Source organism: Amia ocellicauda, chromosome 6, assembly GCF_036373705.1.
Source record: "Amia ocellicauda isolate fAmiCal2 chromosome 6, fAmiCal2.hap1, whole genome shotgun sequence".
NCBI classification, from domain to species: Eukaryota; Metazoa; Chordata; class Actinopteri; order Amiiformes; family Amiidae; genus Amia; species Amia ocellicauda.
Window position 1 is genome coordinate 47526180 of NC_089855.1, and position 27556 is coordinate 47553735.

The 27556-nt window shown below is 48.9% G+C and overlaps 1 protein-coding gene across 12 annotated transcripts in view; it reads right to left on the reverse strand.

Moving 5' to 3' along the window:
• Positions 1-6548: 6548 nt before the first annotated feature.
• Positions 6549-27556, reverse strand: part of atf7ip (activating transcription factor 7 interacting protein) — a 39203-nt gene continuing 18195 nt past the window's right edge. For 6 of the 12 annotated variants that reach the window (XM_066707369.1, XM_066707367.1, XM_066707368.1 and 3 more), the window contains 13 exons: positions 23174-23771; positions 20272-21070; positions 14860-15038; positions 12773-12910; positions 11025-11164; positions 10656-10735; positions 9746-10558; positions 9601-9653; positions 9391-9451; positions 8619-8789; positions 8341-8532; positions 7978-8051; positions 6549-7866 (listed from right to left, as the gene is read on the reverse strand). In XM_066707369.1, the coding sequence (XP_066563466.1) occupies positions 7342-7866; positions 7978-8051; positions 8341-8532; positions 8619-8789; positions 9391-9451; positions 9601-9653; positions 9746-10558; positions 10656-10735; positions 11025-11164; positions 12773-12910; positions 14860-15038; positions 20272-21070; positions 23174-23767 (3819 nt within the window). In that variant the 5' untranslated portion in view covers positions 23768-23771 and the 3' untranslated portion in view covers positions 6549-7341. Of the gene's footprint in view, positions 7867-7977; positions 8052-8340; positions 8533-8618; positions 8790-9390; positions 9452-9600; positions 9654-9745; positions 10559-10655; positions 10736-11024; positions 11165-12772; positions 12911-14859; positions 15039-20271; positions 21071-23173; positions 23772-25956; positions 26011-27556 lie in introns of all 12 variants that reach the window. The other 6 variants (XM_066707362.1, XM_066707359.1, XM_066707361.1 and 3 more) reach the window with 2 other exon arrangements.

Consider the following 27556-nt stretch of genomic DNA (forward strand, 5'->3'; position numbering starts at 1 on the left):
GATGCTCTGCCAGGCCTGCACTGCAGCTGTTTAGTTCCTGCTTGTTCTTGGGGTGTTTTGCCTTCAGTTTTGCCTTCAGCAATGAAATGCTGCTCAATTGGATTCACGTCAGGTGACTGACTTGGCCATTGCAGACATTCCACTTCATCACCTTAAAAAAAGTCTTGTGTTGCTTTCGCAGTATGCTTCGGGTTATTGTCCATCTACCCTGTGAAGCGCCGTCCAATGAGTTTTGAAGCATTTGGCTGAATCTGAGCAGATAATATAGCCCTAAACACTTCAGAATTCATCCTGCTGCTTTTGTCAGCAGTCACATCATCAATAAATACAATCCCTGCCTCTTCAGCCCGGCCGCAGTGGCAGCATCCGTCGTCAGTACACGGGTGGTGGGATAGGGCGTCTGCGTTGCCATGTCGCTTGCTCGCCCAGTGCTTGATGAGGAAATCATAATCCTGGAGGGCCTCCAACCAGCGGGAGAGCTGGCCTTCTGACTCCCGGAAGTTGATGAGCAAGGTGAGAGAGGCGTGAATGGTCCACAACCGGAACTGGGTGCCATACAGGTAAGGCCAGAAGTGGCGGATGGCTAGGACCACGGCCAGTAGCGGCGTGTTACACAATAGTCCTTTCAGCGTGGCTGAGGGACCGGCTGTAATAGGCAACCACCCGCTCTCCGGCTGGCCCACTCTGGGACAGAACTGCCCCCACGCCGGTGTTGCTAGCATTGGTGCCCAGGACGAAGGGTGACCCAGGGTTGGGATAGGCTAGTACGGAAGCCTGGGACAGGGCCCCGCGGAGCTGGGCGAAAGCAGAGGCGCAGGCGTCGTCCCACTGAAATCGCCATCCCTTTTCAGTGAGGCGATGGAGGGGACTGGCGATTTGAGCAAAGTCCTGGACAAAGCAGCGATAGTAGGAGGCCAGCCCCATAAAGCTCCAGAGTTCAGTGACGGAGGTGGGGGTGGGCCACTCCTGGACAGAGGCCACTTTGTTTGGGTTGGTGGATACCCCTTCTGGTCCGACGACATGTCCCAGGAAGATGACCTGCCTCTTCAATAACTCGCACTTCCAGAGGTTGAGACGAAGGCCCGCCCGGCGGATGCTCTCCAGCAGGACACGGTGGAGATTGTCCAGAGCTCCGGTCAAGTCAGGGCCGTGTACCAGGAGGTCATATAGGTACAGGACACACTGCGACCGGGGAATGAGAGACAGCACCCGCTCCATGAGGTGTTCGAATGTGGCAGGCGCATTACACAGACCAAAGGGCATAATGGTGATCTGCCACAAGCCCTGGCCTATGGAGAAAGCCGTGTTAAGGCAAGCTTCCGGCACCACTTCCACCTGCCAATAGTCGCTGCGGAGATCAAGGGAGCTGAAAAAGGCGGAGCCCACGATATAGTCCAGCGCGTCATCAATCCGCGGCAGCGGGTACGAATCCTTCCTGGGGACCTGGTTCAATTTCTTGTAGTCGACGCAGAATCGCCAGGTGCCGTCTTTTTTCTTGACCAGCACCGCCAGGGCTGACCACGGGCTGCTGATGGCTTGATCACCCCCGCAGTGGCCATCTCCTCGATCTTTGCTTCCACGGCCGCTCTCTTCACCCAGGGCATGCGTGGAGGGGGAATGCGGATAGGGGCGCAGTCCCAATGTCAATATCGTGCTGGACTAGGCTGGTTCGTGTACAGTCTTCATCACGTGCCGCAAATATGTCCCTGAACTCCCCCAGGAGTTTCTCCAGCTGCCACCTCACTCAAACCTTCGCTGCTGCGTTGGAGCAGATCCCAGACTGCCTGTTCAGTCTCTTCTGACACTGCGGACAGGGCTCCCTTGGACTTGCTGTGATCCGTTTCGGGGGCAATTGGCTGATTCCCCTGGGGCTGCTTTCGTTGACCATCTGGCGAGCCGGCGAGGCGGGCTGCCACTTGCAGTCATCTGCTTCAGGAGAGGCGTAGGACTCTTTTCTTCGTCTCCTTCGGTGCCAAACTCTGGCGGCTGTAGAGATGGTGGCCTGCTGAGAGGTTCCCTCCCTTGCCGGCGCTTGGAAGGAGGGTGATGCTACCACCAGGGAATGTGAGCCGTGGTGCTTTGAAGTCCAGCTACGCCCCCAGGTTGGTGAAGAAATCCAGCCCGAGGATGCAGGCCTCATGGATCGGAGCCAGCCAGAACTTGTGCTGGAACCACCGGCCGCCGACTTCGACCCACATCTGCATACTCCCTTGCATCTGTGTCTTGTGTTCCGTCATGGTGCTCAGGTTCAGCGAGGTCGGTTCCCAGGTCGTTTCTGGAACAGCGATGGCACTGGGGCGTATCAGAGAGATGATGGAGCCGGTGTCAACGAGGCCCCGACATATTTGTCCCTCTATGGTGCAGGGGAGATACAAGCTGCGACCTTGTCTGATCTGGCCCACTTCTGCAGCATCATCAGGCGTGACTGTCGAGTCAGAGGGAGTGTTGTAACAGGAGGGCTGTCCCTCTTCTAGGACCTCCCGCTGGAGTTTCCCGATGGCTTGCCTGGAGGCCGTGGTTGCAGCTCCCGGCAGACCCGGGCTATGCGTTCTCTTTTTCCGCACCGTTGGCAGATAATGTCCCATGTCTTGTCGGCCTGCTCCACAGCGCAAGCCGTCTCCTCGCCATTGCCCGACTTGACTGTTGCCTCGGTGTGGCGACACGGAAGGGCTCGCTTGGATTGCAGTCTTGTGGAGCCAAGCACTCCTCCTGCATGGGTTGCCAGCTGCAAGGCTTAATCGAGTATGGTGGGCACTGCCAGCCCCACATAGCGGTGGAGCACCATGTATCGTGCGTCCGCGGCTAAAGGACCCAGCTTCTCTCCCAGCTTCCTTTTCAATGTAGTCAGCTTCTCAAGCCAGGCGCTAGCTCGATCCCCGGCTCTGAATCGCTGTTGTAGAACTGCGACGAGGGCCCCGAAGTCTTGTCGCTGCTCTTCTGGCACGTCCAAGAGGGCCTGTCGAGCTCTGCCATCTAGTGCCATGGCTAGCTGTCCGGCCTTCTCTTCTGGGGTCCATTGTCCAGACCATGCTGCCAGCTGGAATTGGACCTGGTAAGTCTCCCAGTCCACCGACCCGTCATAACGCACCAACCGGATCCTTGCACCTTCTCTCGGCCTGGTGGAGCCCTCTGCTGCGGTCGTCGGGGCGGGTCTCAGCATCGCTGATCGTCTCTGTCCCACGGCCCGGCAGCGCACTCCGTTGTGGTCATCATAGTGGGTCCCGGCATTTCCGCTTCTCTGGGACCTCGTGGTCTGGTGGCGCCCTCTGTTGGGGTCATCCAGGCGGGCCCCCTCGCCAGCCATTCAGGATCCCGGTCTTCTGGCCGGCTTGCTCCCCAAGGCTGTTCCAGTCCCTCAGGTTGTCTGTTGCTGGTCCTCCCAGGCAAAGAGTGGCGCTGCTCCTGCTTGAGTTGCAGGCTAAGCGAGGTGGTTTCCTTCTCCAAATCTTCTAGCCTCACTTACAGCTTGTTCTTCAGCATCCTCTTCCTCTTCGCAGAATTGTCTTAATTGTGGATCTGCATGTTTCCCGCACTCTGACACCAATGTAACATTTACAGTTTCTCTCGGCTCTGTTACGGTTCCACGACTCTGAACAGAAATAAGAACGGAGGTGCAGGATGCAAAGAACAAGAACTTTATTTGCACTAAGGCTTTTCTAACCCTGGAGTGACCCTCTCTCACACTCTACAACAACTGCCACTCTGGCGTGGGAACCGGACCACCCCTCTTTATTAGTTTGCACCCCGTGACCGACTCCCCCAATCACGGTGCCCCGTGTTCCCGTGCGGGGCCAACCCTGCCACCCGGAAGTAACTAAACAGTTAAATTAACATAACACATTGAACACAAAACACATACTGCACATGACCCCCCCAGTCCAGGATCGTTACAATATGTTGGAAAATAGTGAATAAAAAAGTAGGGATTTGAAAAATATAGAGATCAGTATGAGTAGCAGAAGTATACATTTTGAGATCAAAAACAGCAGAAATGGAAACAGCTCAAATTAAACTTTACAACCATTTAAGATACACGACACAAAGCAATGATAGATTAATTCCGTATAATATATTTTTTTCCTACCTTATCAGTGGGGGTTGTGTTTGTTTCCTCAATGCACAAAGTAGTGGGATTCGGTGTTGCAATTTAGACATGTCATCTTCCAAAGAAAGTCGGGAGCGATTGTTTGTTTTAACTGCAATTAATGCTAAAGCCGCTGAATGTAAAGCGCAGTTTAAAATAATCTTCGTCATATTTTCGGCTTTTGCGTTTTGCTGGAACTTCAATTTGTATTGGACGCCTTTCTCCCTGTCTCAGAAAACTACTTCTCTCTAAGCACGTTGCTGATGTGTTTACTTGTCAGATAAATTACACAACGTACATATATTATTATTATTATTATTATTATTATTATTATTATTATTATTATTATTAATGTATTTTGAAGAGCCTTTCAGGATATCCCAGGACACTGAACGGGACTATCCCTGTTGCTTTGGAACAGCAGAACGTTAAGAAAAAGCTTTGTTGTTATATTTTTTAGATATTTTAGTTATTTTAAAATACAGCGTTTAATGTATATGTAGTTATCTACACTTTTCAACTCTAACTAGCTTGGAAGGCGCAATGCAGTTTGACCTAGACCAAGCTACAATAGCCAAATCCCATTTGCTGATTTTAATTCAATAGCTAATTAGATAACTTGACCATTGATGCTGCAGAACTAGCAGTGTTATAGCATAGGTTTTTATTGAGGCAAAAAAAAAATAACTCGCTATAGATGCAAATAAACAGCCAGCATGTTTTAATAAACAGCCATTTGGTGTCAGGTAAGGTGAAATTGTACTGTCCAGTTAAAGTAAAGAGAAACAAACAAATAAAATATATACGGCCAGCCAGCTAGCTGAATGTGGTTTAGCTACACATTCAATGCCATCATACTGTACCTACTGTACAGCAATAAAAACAAAGCATAATCAAATATTACAATACCTTTCTCTTGTGCTTGTCTTTCTTGTGTTTATTGTAACGTTCTTCAGTTTAGTGTTGCGTTCTTGGTCTTTTTTCCACCATTATAAGATGGTTGCCTCGGAATCCAATTTAATTATTTATTTTTCTGCTACACCCAACGCACACCAAAACCAGATTGATGACAGGTTTCTAGAGCATAACTTAAGTTCGATTGCATGATCAATCGAAAAACCCAATCTGATCACTATGATCAATTATAGAAAGTAATTGAAAATATATTCAATTTATTCATTATTAGTTTTTGCTAGGGGCCCCCCTAGCGGCCAGGGGACCCAAGCGGCCGCTTAAGTCACTTATGCTCAGAAACGGCTCTGCTTGGCAGTCATACATGGCCATGCCATAACATGCTTCACAGATGAGTTGGTATGCTTCGGATCATGAGCAATTCCTTCCCTTCTCCATACTCTTCACTTCCCATCATTCTGGTACAAGTTGATCTTTGTCTCATGTGTCCATAGGATGTTGTTCCATAATTGTACAGGATTCTTTAGATGTTTTTTGGCAAACTCTAATCTGGTCTTCCCATTTCCATCTTGTGGTAAATCCTCTGTATTTGCTATGGTAAAGTCTTCTCTTGATTGTTGACTTAGATACGTCTACCTCCTGGAGGGTGTTCTTGATCTGGCCAGCTATTGTAAAGGGGTTTTTCTTCACCAGGGAAAGAATTCTTCTGTCATCAACCACCGTTGTTGTCTGTGGTCTTCCGGGCCTTTTGGTGTTCCTGAGCTCACCAGTGCGTTCTTTCTTTTTAAGAATGTACCAAAGAGTTGATCTGGCTACACCTAATGCATTTGCCAGCTCTCTGATTGGTTTGTTTAGATTTCTCAGCCCAATGATGTCTTGCTTCACTTGCAGTGGCAGCTCTTTGGACTTCATATTGAGGGTTAACAGCAACAGATTCCAAATACAAATGCCACACTTGAAATCAAATCTAGACCTTTTAACTAATGAGGGAATGCCAAGGAATAGATTAGTGAAGATAATATGAACAGACACACACATACTGATAATAACGGGGAAGAAGTTTGAGAGAAAAATTTAAAAATGCATACTTATTAATTACATGTACATTACAACCCTGTTTTTATTATTCTCTTGGCCTGTCTCCATATGAAATGAAATCCCACCAACTGTCCTTTCACATGGTGTCTGAAACGACATAATTATAGGGGAGTGTCACTTGAGAAACTGAAAAAAAAAAAAAGTAATTTTGGTATTACTCATTACTGTACATCCAACACAACTGAGAGCAGATGTATAGATTTCCTGTAATACAACAGGATTAAATCAAACGGTCAGAACTAATGACTCGAGCCAGATAAAGGACTCAACAAATTCAGTAACTCGACTGGAGCTCGACTCTTTACTCCTAAATGACGAGTAGAGTCCAAGTTTTACTGACTTGGTTATAACTCTGACTAATAGTAATAGTAGCAATAGGTTAATAAATAATAATGGATGACAATAACAAGTAAAAACAAACACACTTGACAACAATAACTGCAGGAGACTGGGGTCAGTATTTCTTGTTTATTGAAACAAACTGGAAAATAAAAGATGAAAAAAACAAAACAAACATCTGTACAAAACAAAATTACAAAACGGGAAGGGAGGGAGGGGTCAAAGGTCGACCTTCTCCACAAGCCAGGAGGACAGGAAGCCTCTGCCTGCCTGCCTTCCTCCCCCCCCTCCCTGCCTGCCTGCCTGCCTCCCTCCCTCCCTCCACAGCCTGGTTACCAGACAGAGGAACAATATTGTGTGATCTCTCCTCAACTGGCAGAGTGAATTTCATGTACTATAACAGTTATGATTTCTCTTTGTATATATATATATATAATAGTTTGAGGGCGGGGGGGGGGGTCTTTAGATTCTTTTATTCCATTTTATTTTTTAAAACTTTTTCTTGTTTTTTTAAAAAATACACCTTTTATGTAAAAACAGAAACGAGAACAAACAGTAAAAGAGACCTTAAACCCACAGTCCTGACGCCAGCCGGGGGGGCAGGTCAGGGGTCATGGAGTTCATTGTGCCCGAGAGCGTGGCAGGCTCCAGTGGGGGTAGAGCGGGGGGGCAGTGTTCCGTTCACTGATTCCCAATGACTCACTTCAATTGGAGCTTTAATCAATTAACTAATTAACTAGAACAAGTCATCGCCTGCAAAACAAGTACCAAACCGTGCATTTGTCTGGAGGGGAGGAGAGAGCGAGAGAGAGAGTCCGAGTCCAGTCTGATCTCAGGATCACCTGGGGAAGAATTATACAGGCCTTCCACACTCTCTCTCTCCCTCCTTGCCCTCTGCCTCTCTGCCCCTAGCTGGCGATGACGTCGGTGGACTGCGGCTCGCAGAAGGGCCCGTAGCGGCCGTAAAGGTCTCGGGCGCGCACCGCAAAGTAGTACTTGGATCCAGAGACGAACTGCGTGAGGGTGCAGGCCATGGGCAGGGGCAGCGCCTTCACCTCGCCGATCTTCTTCCACTGTGATGGGGAGGGCGAGGCGGCGGCGCCAGGGGCCGGGGCGGGGGGCTCCTCGTGGTAGGCGTACAGGTGGTAGCTGTCCACCGCAGCGCAGGAGCGGTCCATCTCGCCGACGCTCCAGGACAGCACAATGCCGTTCTGGCTGGGCACCCGGGCCAGCTTGAGCTGCGGCCGCTGGGGGGGCGAGGTGCTGGCCGCCTCTGGGGGCAAGCGGGAGGGCGGTGGCGGCGGGGAGGGCAGAGGGGCGGGGTGCTGCAGGGAAGAGGCGGGCACGGGTGGGGGAGGGGGAGGAGGAGCGGGGAGGGGTGCTGCAGGGTGGGGGAAGCGGGAGGCTGGGGCAGTGGAGGAGGGCGGGGGGTCCTGTGGAGATGGAGAGGAAAAGAGGGGAGGGGCAGAAAGAGAGATTAATATTTACTTAATGAAAAAACCTACTAGATATGATCGGCAGGTGCTGTAATTCTGGCCAGTTACCTGCAGGGGGCGATGGTGTACAGTCAGCTGGGGTCCGTTACCCACGTAGTGGGAACTGGGCCGCACCGTCACGCCTAGAGGGGGATTGAGGTGTTACTGCACTGCCATTCAGTATATTACACTTAGTTAATAATTCCACAGCTGTTAATGTCGACTATTGGAAATAATGCAATGAGACAATTAATGCCATTGCAGTAAGTTCTGAACTTTATTTTAAAATACTTGGCAAACACAACAACTTCGTAAATAAACATCAATAAACACTAGGCAATGTAAAAATGCCTTCCTACGAGGACACGAATTGGTTATTGTGCCATTTCCATACCTCTACGTTCCTACCTTCCTCTCGCTCTCTCTTCTTACCTGAGGTTTGGGGGCTGTTCTGTCTGCCGCTGTTGCCCAACACCTGGCTCCTCACACCCCCCACATTGCCGGAGATGGGTGAGTAGAGCAGAGGGGAGGCGGTGGAGGGAGGAGGCGGTGCACGTGGGCCCAGTTGGCGACCGGACAGCTGAGGATTCTGGGAGCGCTGCAGAACATTGACTGTGGTCTGAGCTGCAGAGAGAGAGAGAGACAGAGATTAATACAGTACATTAATCCTGACTGACTGGACACTACAGTACTCTCACTCTTTCACTCACCGGTGGGTAGGACGTGCATGGTGGTGGTGGTGGTGGTGGTGGTGGTGGTGGTGGATTGGAGGGGAGCAGCAGGGGTGGCGGGAGCGGAGGAGGGGGCCACAGTGCGCTGCCCCAGAGGTTGCTGGGAAGAGGTGGATGTAGAGGGAGGGGTAGCATTCTGTACTCCTGTCACTGCAGGGAGAGAGGAGAGTCAGGTTACAGTCAGGCAAACCGTCCTGAACCTGAAGACCAACATCAAACAAAACTAATCTGACCCCCGTCCAACCTGGGGAAGGTGTTCTGCAGCATCATCGAGTCAGATTGCCTTCCTCCCAAAACACTGCACTACTGATCATATCTACACTCTACACAACCTTCAAGGGTTATTTCTTAGAATCCTACAAAGCGGTGTAGGGGGTACGTCTATGACATCATCAAATCGATATACACAGAGATCAAGTGCGGTGTGAAAATTGGGAGCAAAAGAACAGTTCTTCAGTCAGGGGCATGGGGTGAGGTAGGGCTGCAGTGCTCAACATCTACATCAACAAGTTGCCACAGTGTTGAGCAGTCTGACGCCACTGGACATGCTCTCCATGACACTGATGTTAAATTCCTGCTCTACAGATGAGCTGGTGCTGCTGTCACCACAGAACCGGGCCCTGAGAGCCAGTCTGGACAACACCAGAGTCATGGTTTTACAGAAGAAAGCCCGATCTCAGGGACACAGGTAGCACATTTTGAATTTGAAAGATGGAGAGGGGGAAGAGAGAGTCTCTCACTCCGGGCTCACCTTGCACATCGTCGTCATCCTCCGTCAGGTCGATCACAGCCCCCGCAGCGCTGGGCCGGGCCTGCAAGACACCACACCGTCACACCCCACACAGCTAGAGCCACACATCTACACAGCACCGCCCCACACAGCTACAGAGAAACATCTACACAGCACCGCCCCACACAGCTACAGAGAAACATCTACACAGCGCCGCCCCACACAGCTCACCTGGGCAGCGGGCTTAGTAGTGGAGTCAGCAGCTCTGTTTGTGACCTGAGCATCTGAGAGCAAGAGAGGGAGAGGGAGAGAGGGGTTACCACAGTGCGGCTGGCTGACGCTGCTCTACTGACGCACACAGGCCGAATCGGCTCACCTGTTTTGGAAGCGGTCCCAGAGCCTCCTGTTGCCGCGGGCAACGCCCCGCCTCCCATCACCAAGGCGGCGAAACTGGCTGTAGCCGGGCATGACGCCCCCGAGACCGAGGAGGCCAGCGAGGAGGCAGTGGCGGCTGTCACCCCCACGACGGCGTGGGTGACGGGGAGGGCGAGGGGCAGGGGGGCAGGGCGGGGGGCTGACCCCCCCGTGACCCCTGAGGTAGGGGCGGCCCCCCCATACAGGGTGACCCGAGGGACAGTGAGCTGAGCGTTCTTCTGCACGGCGGGGGAAGGGGAGGAGGAGGAGGTGAGAGGGATGGAGGAAGAGGAGGAGGAGGTGGTAAGAGGGATGGAGGAGGACAAGGGGGAAGCCAGGGTCTTGACAGGGTTGGCACGGGTTTGGCTGGCCGTCAGAGCCACAGCTGTGGCCGCGGAGACCGGAATGAGCTCCAGTCCCGTGCCACCGCTGCCCCCCACACCGCCGCCCCCCACCGCCAGGGGCACGTGGATCAGCACAGGCTGCAGAGAGATGGAGGAGGATGGTGCTGCTCCCCCGGCCACGCCCAGCCCCACCACGGTGGAGGAGGGGTTGCTGGGGGTCACACAGGTCACAGGGGTCGTGACCCCGGAGGAGGGGGAGGGAGTTGGCTTCAGGGTCAGAGAGGAAGTGCTGGTGGAGGAGGAAGAGGAGGAGAGGGAGAAGGAGGGGCCTGTGCTTGCCACGGCTGTGCTGCCAGCGGAGCTGATGATTGACAGTACTGGTGTTACCATGGTGTTGGGGGCGGGCTGCTTCATCTGCAGGGGCTGGAGAGCTGGGGAGAGAGAGAGAGAGAGAGGGAAAATGAATACAGCTTAACTGACAAAGAGAAAGAAATAGGAAAATGGACAGAGAGAGGGGGAGAGACTGACCAGTGGAGGTGGAGGTGACGGTGGACGGGCTGGGCTGGTCAGCTCGCCTGGACTCCAGTATCGTCCTCACTGTGGCAGCACTGACAGGGACAGAGGGACAGAGGAGGTCATCAGCTGAGTGCAGTGAGGGAGAGGGCTGCAGCGCACAACTCCCGCCACCAGAGGGCAGGACGAGCTCACTCCCCCGGTCCAGCCGTCTCTACAGTGCAGTGCAGGTCCCTCTGTGTGGCTCTGTGGACTGTGTGTGTGTGTGCATTTAAGTTTGTGCGTTTCTGTATATTACAGTGCATGCTGGTATCTGTAATTGTCTGTGAGAGCTGGCTGCTGATTGGCTCGTTAGCCAATTGGTCAGCCAACTAATTAGCTCACCGGTAGTTAGGCGTAGGGGTTGGTGTGGGCGTGGCCACAGCCGCTGTGGGGGCAGAGCTGTAGGTCTCGGCAGCTTTCCGACTGTCTTCCTTCGCCTGGTTAGCAGCTCCAAATCTCTTGGCCAAACGAGAAATTTTACCCTGAAAGCGAGAGCAAGGCAGAGCGAGTCAGTGCCTGCAGTGAGATCAGAGCAGTGTACAGTGAGGTCAGTCAGTCAGTACATGTAGAGCCCTATGATTTCCGCGATGCAGAAAACGCGGATGGAATCACGGAATTTGGTAATAAAAATGGAATCAACTGTAAAACGTGGAATATTGCAGAATGTTCCATAATTTGCCTAAAATTGATAAAAAAAATTAATCCCCTCCGAGGACGATTTAGGTGGATCCGCCCAAAATCGGGACATCAATTACAAAGTATTAATAATCTGAAAAACGATTTGAGACGTGCGTTTTTTTTAGCTGCGGAGATTCTGCTGAAAAGAACCATGAGTGGTTTGTTTATATCGCGCACTTCCTGGTTTTAGAAATGCAGCACATGGATCTGAAATTGCCCAATGGAGAGGATGTTACTGTGCGTGTCATGTTCCATGGAGATCTGCTTTTTTAAACTAGCCAATCAAAAAAAACCTCTCAGGCAGAGGAATAGATCAGCTGATCAGAGTCGAGAGAGAGAGACTTCTACAATTCAGCTCATATCTCAGCTATTATAGATGCTGCTGCTATATATGTGGTATCTGTGGATTCAGAACAGCTTCAGCTATGCATGTATTATGTACGTATAATACAGTATATATTATGTTATATGGAAGTGGAAAATGTGCAATAAAGTAAAAAAAAGAAAATTAGATTTTTTTTTCCAGCAATGGTAAACAGAAGCTGATCCAGTTTGGGCACACACTCTGCCCAGATTTACCCCTGCCAGCCCCCCTGGGGTGCAACTGGACAAAACAAAGACTCACAGTGTACTGGATCACAGACAGAACAAACACACACCTTTGCCAATTGCCCTTCTGGACACACCACACCCTCAATACAGCCCTGCTGCTTTGAGCAGGAACTGTGATCACTGTAAGGTCAGAAGAATATAGAACAACTTTGTAGAGAGGCCCAGCTTTGCTCAGTGTCATGTCTGAGGGACCTGAATAACTCACAAAGAGGCTGACAATCATGTACTTCAATTGAGAGGTCTGTGATAGATGGAAAACTTACAATGGACAGACATAGGAGCTCATAAGGTAGTTCCATAGGTTTTGCCTATTGCTGCATTATCGCCTAGATTCTTGTATGAATATTTTTTTTTTGGTTTCATTTATAATTAAAAACTATGTTGTATTCATAAGTATAACTCTAGGTTTTTCCTATTGCTTGCTGCATTGTTGACCAGATTCTTGAATTACTTTTTTTAATTTATAATGAAACACTTATTAGAACTCTGTATTGAAGCACTTGCCTTGATAAAAAAAGTGCAATGTTGTGTTGCATCATTACAAATTTACTGTTATATCTTATTAAATTGTTGATGTTTTATGCATTCACATTATTAGACACTTTCTGATAAAATCAACATGAATCGTAAAACACAGAATTCAGAAAAATTTACGCAAAACTGAATTTGGTAAAAATAAAACCGATTTCATAGGGCCCTATATGTGCAGTGAGATCAGTGCAGTGTCCAGTGAGGTCAGTCAGTGAGTACGTGCAGTGAGATCAGCACAGATCACAGCAGCGCAGCCAGTAAGTCTATACCTTCAGTGTGGTCAGCAACTGCTCATGGGTGTGTCTGCAGTCCAGACGGTCCAGCCGCTCACGCAGCTCCTGCAGTCCGCGCTCGAACACACTGTTCTGCAGCACCATCAGCTGCTCCGACACCATCTTCTGCAATGCCTGCCAGCGGAGAGGAAGAGACAATGTCTTACACTTTATTGCGCTGGACTGCACTGGTCCGTCTTCCACTGCACTGGTCCTTCTTACACTGCACTGCACTGCACTGGTCTAGTCTGTCTTGCACTGGTCTCTCTTGTACTCCACTGCACTGCACTGGTCCGTCTTCCACTGCACTGCCCTGCACTGGTCCATCTTGCACTGCCTTGCACTGCACTGCACTGCCCTGCACTGCCCTGCCCTGCACTGCCCTGCCCTGCACTGCCCTGCCCTGCATTGCACTGGTCTCTCTTGTACTGCACTGCTTCACAGATCTTGCACTGCCCTGCACTGCACTGCACTGCACTGGTCTGTCTTGCACTGCACCGCACTGCACTGCACTGGTCTGTCTTGCGCTGCACCGCACTGCACTGCACTGCACTGCACTGGTCTGTCTTGCACTGCACCGCACTGCACCGCACTGGTCTGTCTTGCACTGCACCGCACTGGTCTGTCTTGCACTGCACTGGTCTGGCTTGCACTGCACTACACTGGTCTGGCTTGCACTGCACTGCACTGCACTGCACTGGTCTGGCTTGCACTGCACTGCACTGGTCTGGCTTGCACTGCACTACACTGCACTGCACTGGTCTGGCTTGCACTGCACTACACTGCACTGCACTGGTCTGGCTTGCACTGCACTGCACTGGTCTGGCTTGCACTGCATTGCACTGCACTGCACTGGTCTGGCTTGCACTGCACTGCACTGCACTGGTCTGGCTTGCACTGCACTGCACTGGTCTGGCTTGCACTGCACTGCACTGCACTGGCTTGCACTGCACTGCACTGCACTGGCTTGCACTGCACTGCACTGCACTGTCTTAGACTGCACTGCACTGTCTGTCTGTCTTAGACTGCACTGCACTGTCTTGCACTGGTCTCTCTTGTACTGCACTGCTTCACAGATCTTGCACTGCCCTGCACTGCACTGCACTGGTCTGGCTTGCGCTGCACCGCACTGCACTGGTCTGTCTTGCACTGCACCGCACTGCACCGCACTGGTCTGTCTTGCACTGCACCGCACTGCACTGCACTGGTCTGTCTTGCACTGCACCGGTCTGTCTTGCACTGCACAGCACTGCACTGCACTGCACTGCACTGGTCTGGCTTGCGCTGCACCGCACTGCACTGCACTGGTCTGTCTTGCACTGCACCGCACTGCACCGCACTGGTCTGTCTTGCACTGCACCGCACTGCACTGCACTGGTCTGTCTTGCACTGCACCGGTCTGTCTTGCACTGCACAGCACTGCACTGCACTGGTCTGGCTTGCACTGCACTACACTGCACTGCACTGGTCTGGCTTGCACTGCACTACACTGGTCTGGCTTGCACTGCACTGCACTGCACTGGTCTGGCTTGCACTGCACTGCACTGCACTGGTCTGGCTTGCACTGCACTGCACTGCACTGCACTGGTCTGGCTTGCACTGCACTGCACTGCACTGCACTGCACTGGTCTGGCTTGCACTGCACTGCACCGCACCAGTCTGTCTTGCACTGCACTGCACTGCACTGTCTTAGACTGCACTGCACTGTCTGTCTGTCTTAGACTGCACTGCACTGTCTTGCACTGCACTGGACTGGACTGGTTTTGTCTGAACTGCCCCCCCCCCAAAAAAAAACAACAACAACTCTAAATTAAAACTCAAGCACCTTGCCCCCCAGCTCTCATTCGCCTCAGATACCCCCAATTAAGAAATCAGAATAACCTATGTTATGAAATCCTGCTCTGTACGGTTTTCACTGTCTTATACAGCACTACAGTATTGCACTGCATTATTACTGTGCTTGTTACTATATTATGCTGTACTGTATTGCTGTATTAATATATTATTGTGATGGGTTATTACCGTCCGATACAGAACTACATCATTGTACTGCATTAGTACTGCGTTAGGACTCTTTCACTGACCTTCTCCAGGCGGGGGGGCAGCTGCTCTGGCAGGCCACTGATCTTAACCTGCAGCTGGGCCTCGAACCCACAGCCCTCTGCCACCCTGGGCCTCTTCACCTCCTCCCTTGATCCTTCGCTCCCTCCCTCCACCGCTGAGCTATCGGACAAGGTGCGCTTCCTCTGGGGCACCAGGCCTGCTGAGTGAGGGAGACAGGGAGAGAAGGATGGGAATGGGAGATATATCAAGTTTCTGAAAACAGGAGACACTTCTTCACACAGAGTCCCCAGCGATGTGGTTGAAGCAACAATTTGGGAACATTCAAAAATAGACTGGATAGGATCCTTGGATCACATAGTTATTAATGGACAACAAATGAGCACGATGGGGCGAATGGCCTCCTCGTTTGTAAACTTAGTATGTGCTTAGGTCTTATGTTCTAAATGTTCTGCAGAAAGGTTATGAAGTCCCTGCGATAAGAGATTGTGCATCACGCAGTGTAGATAGAAAGGCCTCTCTGACCAGGAGCTGAATCTTGTGGAGCAAAGTGACCGACAGGTTGCCTCCCGCACTGCATGCTGGGACCCCTCCCTCCAGCACGTCACAGTGCGCAGAGGCACAGTCCGCCGTTTGACTGAGGGTGTTCTCCGAACCGAACACTTGTAGTTCGGTTCTCTTGGTCTGGACCAAAAACGAAAATGATACATTTAGTCCTGGTTCGCTTAGCGTTCACACTGGCATTTTTAACACCGCACCTAAACAAAAGGCATAAGGATAAGGTCACAACCTGACTGGACAGCTTTTATGACATATTTTGTGACTGAACTTGCCGAACATGGTAAAAAAAAAAAACCTGAATGCTTCACTGATTTGCGCGTCATCCTTTCGCAGCTGAAGATTCAGAACCATGCTGTCTCCTGGGCTAAATGCGCTCGTTGGCTTTGTGTTTATATGGTGGTATTCACACCAGCTGAGAACAAACGAGGAGCACATAAAATCTGTAAAGGAGGCAAAACAGCACCAGGAATTCCTCTGTTCCACACTTCACCGACGATGTGCTGCAAGGTTCCGACGCCTGTACCAAACATTGGGCAATATAGCTCCTATTATGAGAAGAACCAGGTATGCTTGCTCATTCTGACCTTTGAATCAAGTACAGTACATAAAAGACCAGAAATACATTCATTTGATAACTGTTTCATCAAGTTTTGTTGTTTTTTGTGATTTCCATGTGTTTTCTGCTGTTCTGTGTAAATAACATTAGCTTAGCTGAGTACATGAGTTTACCGTAAGTAAAACACAAAACAAGAGGAGGACACCAAGCAGGAAACCACTGCTCTCCAAAAAGAACATTGCCACCCTTCTCAAGTTTCCCCAAAGACCAGCAGGATGATCCAGGTGGGTATTGGAAAAATTGACTAAGAAACAGTACGGTGTTGAAGATGCCTTACATCACTGTTGTACCGGATGCCCGAGTGTAGCTCCGGGATGTGGTCGGTCCTCTGCTTTATTCCTCTGAAGCGAGAAACACACACACACACGTTCCTAACCATGCTTGGGTTTGTACCGGCTTGCTGCCCTGGTGTATTCTGCCCAGGTAGCAGAGTTCTCACTGCGCAGTAGAGGTCTTCACGGGTCCAAAAATATGTGCCCGAACCCGAAGAGACCCGGAAATGTGCTATCCGGAACCAACCCAGACCCGTCTATTATTTGAAAGTTTGGACCCGGACAAAACCGAGAAATGGCATAAATGTACTACCCGGAACCGACTCAGACCCATCTATTATTTGAAATCTGGACTCAGACCCGGCCGGGACACACAGACCCGATTGAACCCAAATGGCACAGATCCCACAGCTAATCGCTATTAACAAGTTAATTTACAAGTTGTAAAAATAAAACTTTGTGTCTTACCTAATGTAACATTAGTAGCTTCTCTCCCGTACCGTGACGTATACAATCCTCCTTGCCAAGAAAGTTGGTAAAATAACATCCATGCTGCTCCTCTTGCTGATTGAAAGCGCATATATAATCCACTCATTATTTCAGCTTCAAAAGTCCACTTCCTGTCATAGTGGCAGAGGATAAACACGACTTTGCAGCTTTTTTTTTTTTTTTTCTATCTCAAATAATACGATAACTTCCAGTTTGCCCATTTCAGCTATAATAACAATTGCTCATTCAGTGCCTCAAAAATCACACCGACACCAATAATGCACTCAATTGGTAAAGTCATCGCGTCACTCGGGTATTACACACAATGTTAAAAAGACCAGGGACCCGAAGTACAAGAATGGGACCCGACCCGGACCCGGCTGACCTTTTGAAATATGGAGCTGAACCCGTGCGGGTCCCGGGTCGGGTAACGGGGCCTCGGGTTTGGGTGGACCCATTAGGGCTGGGAGGAATACCGTAAAAACTATATACCGGTATTCATTTACGGACCGGTTTGGACTTTTACTATACCTTCATATCGGTATTTTAAAGTGTTGAATAATTTACTATTTACTGTGTCATTGAGTCATAACATTCAGCTACCAATAAACTGGATAAACTGGAACTTGCTGCGCCGGCTACTTGCGTCTCATCTGATCAAAAAACGCAGATAGTGTTCGTGTAACGCAAATTTCCACAGATCTGCGCAGAGCTGCTCAGCTCAACCAATGGGATAGTTTGGATCCTGCAGATCTGCGCAAATCTGTGCTACAAGAACACGACCAACTTTCTTCACAAACCCTGCAGAAATTGATTTATTATTTTTATATTTTAGTTATTTTAAAAAATAGAATTGCCAATCATTTAAGTAACAACTTAACTATTGTGCATCATAGATTTACATTCAATTTTAAAAATAATTGATGTAAATATTTAATAAAGCATTGACAAGTGTCGATCTAGAATTCTATATCTATGGTTTTGACAGTGCTGTTCACAGATTCATTGTGTAATGAAAGTTGACATTCGCCTCCGCAAACAAGGGGTCAGCAGTAGTTTTCATTCAGCTGAACACGTCCCTCTTGATTTCTGCATAATTCCTTGTTCTGGAACGAAGGTGCCTCAGCCAAATATTGAAAATAAATTCCATGTGTATTTCGTGTTGACATGAACAAACAAGCGTGATCAATGCACAATCAATGAAGAAGAGATGGAGGAGAGTAGTGTGACAAACTTCACAGCAAAGTGACCCCAGTGAATCTGTCCCAAATAAAGGTGCGTTGTCGATAGCGCGGACATGATTTGGTTTCAAGACAACTGACACAGAACAGGAAACGTAATTCAATGTCAGTTGTGTCCTATTATTTTTGCTTTATGAACAGTATAAAATGGCCATTAAAAAATACCGTCATACCATCAAAAATTTGAAAAATACCACGATATTGTATTTTGGCCATATCGCCCAGCCCTAGGACCCATGAAGACCTCTACTGCGCGGTGCTCGTGTCCTGCAGCAGCCGGGCGTTTTGCCGGACCCTGGAGTGCCAACTGCCCACATTGTACTGTGATGCTAATGCATCCCAGAGCCCCACACATCAGTGCCCACACATACCAGGCGTGCCACAGCCTTCCTGCACAGACACGTCAGCACGTGCTCTTTGCCTCATCGTCAACCAAACCGATCCACTAATAACCTCTCCACTGCTTGAAACTCATGGTGCCACCAGCTGAGGAATGGGAGCCATGCGCCTGGTGAGTGTTAAGAGCACATCCCTCTCGCTCGCCCCAATGAAACACTTGTGCTGGGGTCCAGCAGTGTGAGCCTTCAGGACGTCAGGGCCAAGGACTCACAGAGCTCTCACAGGACCAGCCCTTCATGCACCACTGTAGGGGTCTGCTCAGGAATAAAGGTAAAACCCAAACTCGAACCCAACCTGAGCATGACGCACACCCAACCAGGCCATATCCAACTTGATCTGTACCCGACCATCACTGACCGTACAGGAGAGGTAATTTTTTTTCTTCATCATTCCAACGCGACCCTCACCATAAATATAGCCTCTAAAATATCCACTTAAAACCCTGGGTACCATTTCCAATTCCAAGTTCATAAACAAAACTAATAACTAAACTAAAACAAAAATATTTTATGAAGAAATCAATCACAGCCTAATGAACGTTTAATTCAGTAGTGATAGCAGTGACTAATATTTTAATACACAACGTACATTTGCTCTAAGAGCAAAGGTAACATTAAAGATAAATTAGAGGACAACTATGCATTTTAAAGGTTATAATGAGAGCTTTATGCACATGCCATCAGTCTAAGAAAGTTGATTTTAGGTTGTGTGCGCGTTCAGGGGAGGGTGAAAATTTAAAATTAAAAAGACCAACATGCATTCAAAAGCTACAGACCCAGCCCAACCCACAGCAGGCTCCACACCCCTCCCACAGCAGGTCCCTGCATCCGATTTATCACTCTCCATCTGAGCCCGGGCTCCGGGTGGCCCTGCACCTAATATTTTTTTTGTTCCAGTTGAGTCTCGGGCCCTGTCCAGCCTCCCTGCTCCTGAATTCGTGAGTCTCCAGTTGAACTCCGGCTCGGTGTGGCCCTTGCTCCTGGTCGTGTCTATCTCAGTGCTCCCGATTTGATACGAGTCCCGGTTGCCTGTGGGTTCTGTGGGCCCTGCTCTTGGGTGGGTTCCTTTTCATCTCCGGTCCTGTGTGGTCCCTTGCTCCTGATGTCATTGCTGTCAGTTGATCTTGGGCCCTGAGTGACCCCTGATCCCAGCCTGTGCCTCTATCTCAGTTGAGTCTCGGGGCCCCTTTCCCACAGGGCTCCCTGTGGCCTTTGCTCCTGGCTATTGTATTCTCTTGGTTGTTCCAGCAGAATTTTGGGCCCAGTATAAGATGCTGCTCCTGAAGTTGCAGATCCCCCCCAGTGGAGCCCAGGCCCTGTGTGGTCCCTACTCCTGGATTTAGGGTGGGATGGAATCCCATCAGCAGTGACAGCTATGGGTCATTCTGGTTATCCACACCTTCTACATGGATGCAGCTGAGGCTGCCGCAATGCCCACACTGCATAAGCGAGCATTTTTCACTTGAGAGCGCGTGCTGGGTTTTGAGCTTAACCCAGGTTCCCTGAAGTAATGGTTCAGTCGCCTCTCTGCGCACTGTGATGCGCTGGAGGAAGGGGTCCCAGCATGCAGTGCGAGAGGCAACCTGTCAGTGACTTTGCTCCACAATGTACAGCTCTGGGTCAAACGAAGACGTTTGAAGACGTCAAACGAAGACACCAACAAAGCCCCTACTGCCCACACTACCAACTGATCATCCTGCAACCTTAAGAGAACAATACACCTCCCTCCCTCTCCCTCTCTCCAACATCCCTCTCCCTCTCTCCTCCCCATTTCCACAATCCCTCCCTCTATCCTCCCACCCTCCCTTCCTCTCTTCTGTCACCCTTCCACCCTCCCAGTATCCTCCCTCTCTCTTACCGGTCTCTTCTGCGCTGGTGTGTGCCGGCTCCACCGCAGCCTTGGGTGTGCAGGGGGTGGGGGTTGTAACTGGAGGTGAGGGGGCAGGTGGGGTGGGCGTGGCCGCAGCAGCAGTACCAGTAGCTGTATCCTCAGTCCCAGCTGTGCCACTGGCAAGCTCAATGTCCATCTCTACTTCCTCTCCCTCTCTACTGCCTCCCTTCTCCTCCTTCTTCTCTTCCTCTGCCACAGGCTCACTTCCCTCCATCCTCTCCTTTTCTTCCTGCACTCCTCCACCTCCCCCGTCTGCTGCTGCTCCTTCCCTCTTTTCTCCAACTCCTCCCTCCTCCTCCTTCTCTCCCAGGCTCTCCTCCTCCTCACTCAGCACCAGAAAGCCCTCAATGGGCTCGGGGTCAGAGGTCGCAGGAGGGGAGGGCACCCCATCCTCGCTGGGGAGAGGGGAGGAGGAGGAGGAAAGGGGGCGGGGCTGGGGGGGGGCAAACCTCTCCAGGATGGGGATGACCGAGGCGGCTGCAATGGCACCCGACGGGTCCAGGACAGGTTCCTTTGCGACGGCAGACGCGGTCGCCGAGGACGAGGGCTGCGGCGACGACAAGACAGCCACATCCTCATCCGTCTCCATGGCGACAGGCCCCTCCACCTCCTTCTGTTCCTCCTCCTCCCTCTCAGTGCAATGTCTCTTCCTCTTCCCCTTCTCTTCATCGGCATCCTTAGCTGCAGCGGAGGTGGGGGGATTTGGGGATCGTCGTGGCGATGAGGAGGCGGCTGCGGTTCTGGCAGCATCTGCCTTGGAAGATTTCTGAGAGAGAGAGAATTCATAAGACATCACACGGATTTGAAATATAGCACCTTAACCGTTGAGCAGTGAGACCATACCTCAGGGAGTATTGATGTACCGGTACATTCTACAATAGAAAGGTAACGGCGCATAGGAAGCTACATAAAATTAGTTACAGCTTTGTTTTTAATAATTTGACAATCAAACGTTACTGTAATTAACTTAATTTGGTCTCTGTCTCATTATTTTGAATCCTTTCAGTGTTTTATACTAACCAAACAACAGTAAAAGTCAATTCAAAAATAAAAACGTGCATATTGTTACAAGCTTCGTACTGATAACACACACACCCGGTCTGATTTGTAATTTGCAATTAGCAGTCGAAGTGTTATTTAGTTTATTAAAAAGTAAACTATTTGTCAGTTAGAATTGGGACATTTTACTCCAGTAATACTGTATTCAGTGCAGCGAGTCCATACACATTGTGATAACTTAATTTGTGAAAGGAAAACAAAACCGGGAGTTAGGGGTGGGCGATCTTCCCAAAAAATCATATCACGATCTTATAACATATAATCACGATCCACGATCTGAATCACGATCTTCCCAATTTTGAGATGTACTATAGAGAATATCCAGACTGGAACAAGCCTATGGATTTATCTATGTAAAACACAACATTGAATTAAAGAATCAGTTGTCAAAACGGTCATTAAATGGCCTGAGTTTAACTATTTTAAATATTAAAGTTGTAATCAGCAGTCAATAGATAAACATTAAATAACACAAGATCTTAAAGTACTCAGAAATTGCAGCAATAAAATATAAACAACACAAAAGTGTGCACTTCTCAAACATTCCGTTTCAACTTCAAGTGGCAGCAGCCAATAGATATTATTATATAAAATAAATTGAAAAAAATTCTACATGCTTTATTTCTGCAGCGATCCCGTTCAGCATTCACTATATATATAGGGAATGGCGGTATTAGAAAAATATTTGCGACTTGGCAAATCATACCGTGCGTCTAAAGTGTGGATCAGTCTTTTAAATCCCATGTTTTCCACAGATTTGAATGGCACCATATCCTTAGCTAAGTAGAATGTGACCGCCTCCGTCACCTCTTTCCATCGTCTGCTGCTTTTGTCATATTTTCGACTGCTCTAATGTGTTGGTCAGTGATAACGGTTTGTTTCGGGACCTCGTGAGATACAGATGAGTGGGGTTGTACCGACCTGAGGGAAACACTCTCGGCATATTCCTTCGTTTGCTTCCTTATCAGGTGGTTGAAAAGATTTGTCGTATTACCTCTGGAAGAGCCGACCGTTACCCAACAAAGTTTACAGATAACTTTTCTCTGAGAAATGTCGGACTGTGCATAGCCAAACCACTGCCACACAGCTGATGTTGAGTCTTTTTTCGGCACCAGCTCCTCATCCGCCATTTTTTTCTAATTTGTCACCATGCATGAAACACACATGATAGAGACACGTGGTATAATTTGGGTAATCAGCACAGCCATCTAGTAGGCAGTCAGTGTTGTAGTTTTAACATTATTATTAGGAGATAAAAGATCGCAATCTCTACGATTTGCTTGAAAAGTAGATTGTGGAAGTCTTCAAGATCAATCACAATATAAAATCGTCAGATCGCCCATCCCTACCGGGAGTACAGAACAAAAGTGCCCTCTGGCGTTTTATTTTGGCTTCTCAGCAAATGCGCAGTAATGGAGAAAAAACGAAATATCCTCCACATGGATGTACATGTTCAAAAAATACAACTAAAGTCACAGCGCTTCCTTGTTGCAATAGCTGCAGGGAATGGGTTTCCTACTGCAAGAAGATAAATAACTAAATGAGAAGATAATTTTCATCCATTTCATTTACATCCTACATAGATCTATAATGAGGAAGAAAAAAAAAAAAAACACCAGCTAAAATGCATATTGTCCACCGATACTTTCCCATATAAAAAAAAATATTGTACGCTGCATGAATCTCACTGAGTCATGCCAGAGCAGTTTGTAACGTAGTGCTCAAACGGTTATAGTGAAGTTGAATTAATTTGTTTATCCAATCACTGCCTGCCTCACAGACTGACGCACTGACAGCCTTGCTCTCTCACCAGTCTGTCTGCGCTACTCTTCCTCTGCTCCGCATCCAGGGGTGTGAGCAGAATGATGGGAGAGGGGGCGCGGGGCCCTGTTCTCTCCTTCTCCCTGCCTGTGTCCTGCTTCCTTCTCCTGTTCTCCTCCTTGTCCTGGCCTTCCTTCACCTCGGCAGCCAGAGCGGAGGAAGACCCCCCTGGCCCCTGCGCCTGTTTCAGTTTCCCTTCTATCCCTCGCCCCCCCGCTCCCTCCTTCACAGAGTCGGCAGACAAGGAGGGGGAGGGGCTGCTGTCTGGTGCCGCCACCTCCGGCTCCTTCTCCTCCTCCTCTGGCTCCCCTGCCCGAGAGGGGGACAGGGAGAGGGAGAGTAAGACGGTGGGTGAGGAGGGGGCGACCGGTCTGGACCCCCCCGGGGTCTCTGGGCTGGACCGCCCGGTCTTCGTGTCGGGGTGCCTGCCGTTCAGCAGCACAGGGGCGACAGGAGGGTCTTGTTCATCGGACGGCCTGGGGCGGTGCAGAGCGTCCAGCTGGGATCGGTCACTGAGTCGCATGGTTTTGCGCGCACGGAACACCTTCTTCTGAGGCTCCTCCCCCACGGCCACGTCCATCATTCACCTGTGGGGGGGAGATTAAGACAGTGTGACTGACAGGATACTACAGAATATGAACTCTACAGTGACAGAGAGAGAAAGAAAAAAAGGAGAGACATAAGAAATACAAAGAAAAAGACAAGAGATAGGGACACAGGGAGTGGGGGGGGAGAGAGAGAGAGAGAGAGATGCACACAGACACGCAGAGCAGGAAAATGGTGAGAGCAGCTCAGCCTGCTGAGATCAACTCCCTGCAGTGCCCTCAGACAGACACTAGGGGGAGCCCTGAACCCTGCAATTCTCAACCTAGGCCACTGTGCTCTGCCATTTCCTTGGTTTTCTTATTTTACAAAAACAAAAAGTCTCCAATCTTCCATCCACCCCTCCACCCCCGGCTTGCTCTACTGGTCTCAACGTCCCTCCAAAACAGGAGCTATATAGGAGACACACTGCATAATGTTCACAAGCATGCAGAGTGCCTGCAGAAAGTCTAGATCTGCTTTAAACATGTTCACCTTTTGTTACCTTATTATAGCCTGGAACTAAATCATTCTAGGAATGTGTGAAATTGCTCAGCTGGATAAGTGTTCACCCCCCTGCAATCCTAAATCAGCTCAGGTGTGAGCAGTCGCCAGGTCAGCTGTGTAAAATGATTATGATTCACAGGATTTCACGATGAATTCAACAGTTCCTGTAGGTTCCCTCAGCTGGGAAGTGTAAAGACTCGAGCCTGAGCACAAGGAACTCTGGGACAAAGTTTTTGAAAGGCATAGATCAGGGGATGGGTATAAAAACATATCAAATGCCTTGCATATCCCTTGGAGCTGTTCAAAATGATTATTAAGAAGTGGACAGCTAATAGCACCACCAAGACCCTGCCTAGATCAGGCCGTCCCTCCAAACTGGATGACCGAGGGAGAAGGAAACGGATCGGAGAGGTGACCAAGAGGCCAAGGTCAACTTAACAAGAGTTACAGGTTTTATGGCAGAGATAATATCCCAAGCCCTCCACAAGTGTGACCTGTCTTGTAGGATAGCCATAGGGAAGACTTTATTCTTAAAAACAAAACAAAAAACACCTTGAAACCTATTTGAAAAATGCAAAAAAAAAAAAACAACAACACTAAGGAGATTCTGTATCCATGTGGCTAAAGGTTTTAGTAAAATGCCTTTAGGCCTAAATGCAAAGCATTATGTTTGACACAAACCAAACACAGCCCATCCCACAAACGGCACCATCCCTACTGTGAAGCATGATGGTGCAGAATCATGTTCTGGGGATGTTTTTTATGAGCAGGGACTGAGGAAAAGAAATGGAGCAACCCTCAGAAAGAAAAACTGGGAAAAAAGTTCACCTTCAGCAGGACAACGATACAAAGCACACAGCCAGAACTACACTGGAGTGGCTAAGGAACAATCGGGTAAATGTCCTTGAGTAGCCCAGTCAGAGCCCCGACCTCAATCCATGAGCATTCGTGGCATGACTTTACGATTACTGTCCATCAACGCTCCCCAAAGACCTTGACAGAGCTTGAACAGTTTTGTAAAGAATGAACGAACAAATACTGCGAAAGCTAGGTGTGCAGAATGTGTAGAGACCAATCCCAACAGACACACAGCTGTCATTACCGCCTAAGGTGCTTGCAGCAAATATTAACTTAGGGGGGTGGAGACTTATACAATTACAATATTTCCGTTTTGTATTTTTTTCCACAAATAAATGTTATTTCTTAATTAACGGTGCAGAGTATGGTGTGTAGAGAAGATGAAAATATCCTCATTTAAATGCATGAGACTGAGGCACTGACAACAAAATCTGAAAGGTTCAAGGGGGTGTAGACTTTCTATAGGTAATGTGTACATATATACAGACATCAACTGGATTCAGTTTAGTAGTCTTTAGTTAGAGTAGAAATGAAAAGCCACACACATACACCCCGTTACTACAGGCAGGCCCCCCTGCCTCTCCCCCTCCGTCTCCCTCTCCCTCTCAGCCAATCAGTAGGCCCATTTTATGAAGTCTGCCCAGCAACAAGGATGATGTAATGGGGAGTGAGGCAGGGCTGGTTTGAACCAGAACGTTCTGGAATGGAACGCTGAGCTCACCGAGGGTTCTGACTCAGCACTGCACAAGCGCGTCTGCATGTCAGAGTGTGTGTGTGTGTGTGTGTCAGAGCGTACGCACGCACACGTGTCCCAGACTATCTTACCTGTCAAGCTGTCTCAGGTCAGAGGTCATGGATTCTCTGATCTCCTCTCCTTACCTGAATTAACAACGACAACAAACGCACATCAGTACTGAGCAGCCTTATACAAACACCACCACCACAACAACCAATAGAACAACAATTACAACCAAGCGGAGGAGAGATCAGACTGAGCTTAGAAAACCGAGAGAACTTCCTTGTCAAAGCAAATGGTAACCAAGACGGCCAGGGCTCCATGCCAGGGCACACTGGAGTGCAGGGTCACGGCCAGCCCACTCCTCTGGGAGAAAATTTAAATCCGCCAGCTCCCCAAAAAGAACAGGTCAGACTGACTCCTCTCTCTCTACCTCTAATAGTGGATACCAAACAAACATTCAGAATCCGCCCCCCACGAATCCCCCCTTCAGTGTTTAGACTTCTCCTTAAATGTGTAATTAACCCAGGGGGTGGAGTAACACAGACATTATACCAGGGGGTGGAGCTTCCCCCCTTTAATCTCTGATAATACGAGACATTAAATAATTTACACTCACACACATTCACTTACAGAGAGAAACACGAACACACTTTTGTAGAAATAAACCAGGAACAGCATCTAGAATACCGAACACAATGGAATATGCAAATAGGGTAACCGAATGGAACACCATTGGCTCCTGATGCTCTCCACACTGGGCTGATTGTTTGAGGACACTCCCTTTCACTTAAACGAAGTCCCCGCCCACAGAGCCATATGGATGGCATTATATTAATACTACTAATATTCACAAGCAGCACCGATGGATGCAGTGCATCTGTCACGACAATGATATAAAGTTCAGTAACTCAGCAATTCAGTATCAGACCGCCTTGCTTATGCAGATTTCTGCGGGAAACCCTGCATCAAATCCACTTCATTCATGAGAGCCCCAAGAGCCAGCTCAAAATGAAAGAGAAATTCCAGAGGAAATGACAGCCCCAGAGGACAGTGGGCATCAGAAATGCACCTCAACAAGACTCCCCACATCAACAAACATCTCGATACAGAAAGTGTGCATTTACAATATGACAGTTCTATTTAATAATTTAGTACAGTTTTTGTTCCATTAGATCTAGATTAGACTTAAGACTTACATTTCAACTCCATTAATAAGTTTAACATTCCTAGACTAGACGTAAACATATGTAGATATAATTTACATCATACTAAATGACAATATAATTAGTGAGACCACAGACATATACACCAATGAGTGGAACTGATCAGGTGTGTGAACGAGACTGGCCTCGCGCTCCAGAGATTAGTCAGTCTGTACTCCACTCTCACACTACTTTACTGCCGGGGTTTTTCTTTTTTATGTGAATTGCCTTGCCTCCACTTTTTGGTAAATAAACTTCAAACGTCTTCATCTCACCAGGACCAGCGGAGTTCATTTTTATTGGTGGAATCTACACAAGCATCACTGACTGATAAAACGCTTTCATCTGACTCGGAACAGAAGAGATCTATGTCACAATGTCTGATTGGTCCAGATTACAATGTGACTATGTGAAAAATCCGCGGATAGGACACAAAGCAATTGCAACACTCTGCATAAATGTGACTTGTCCACAAGAGGCAAGC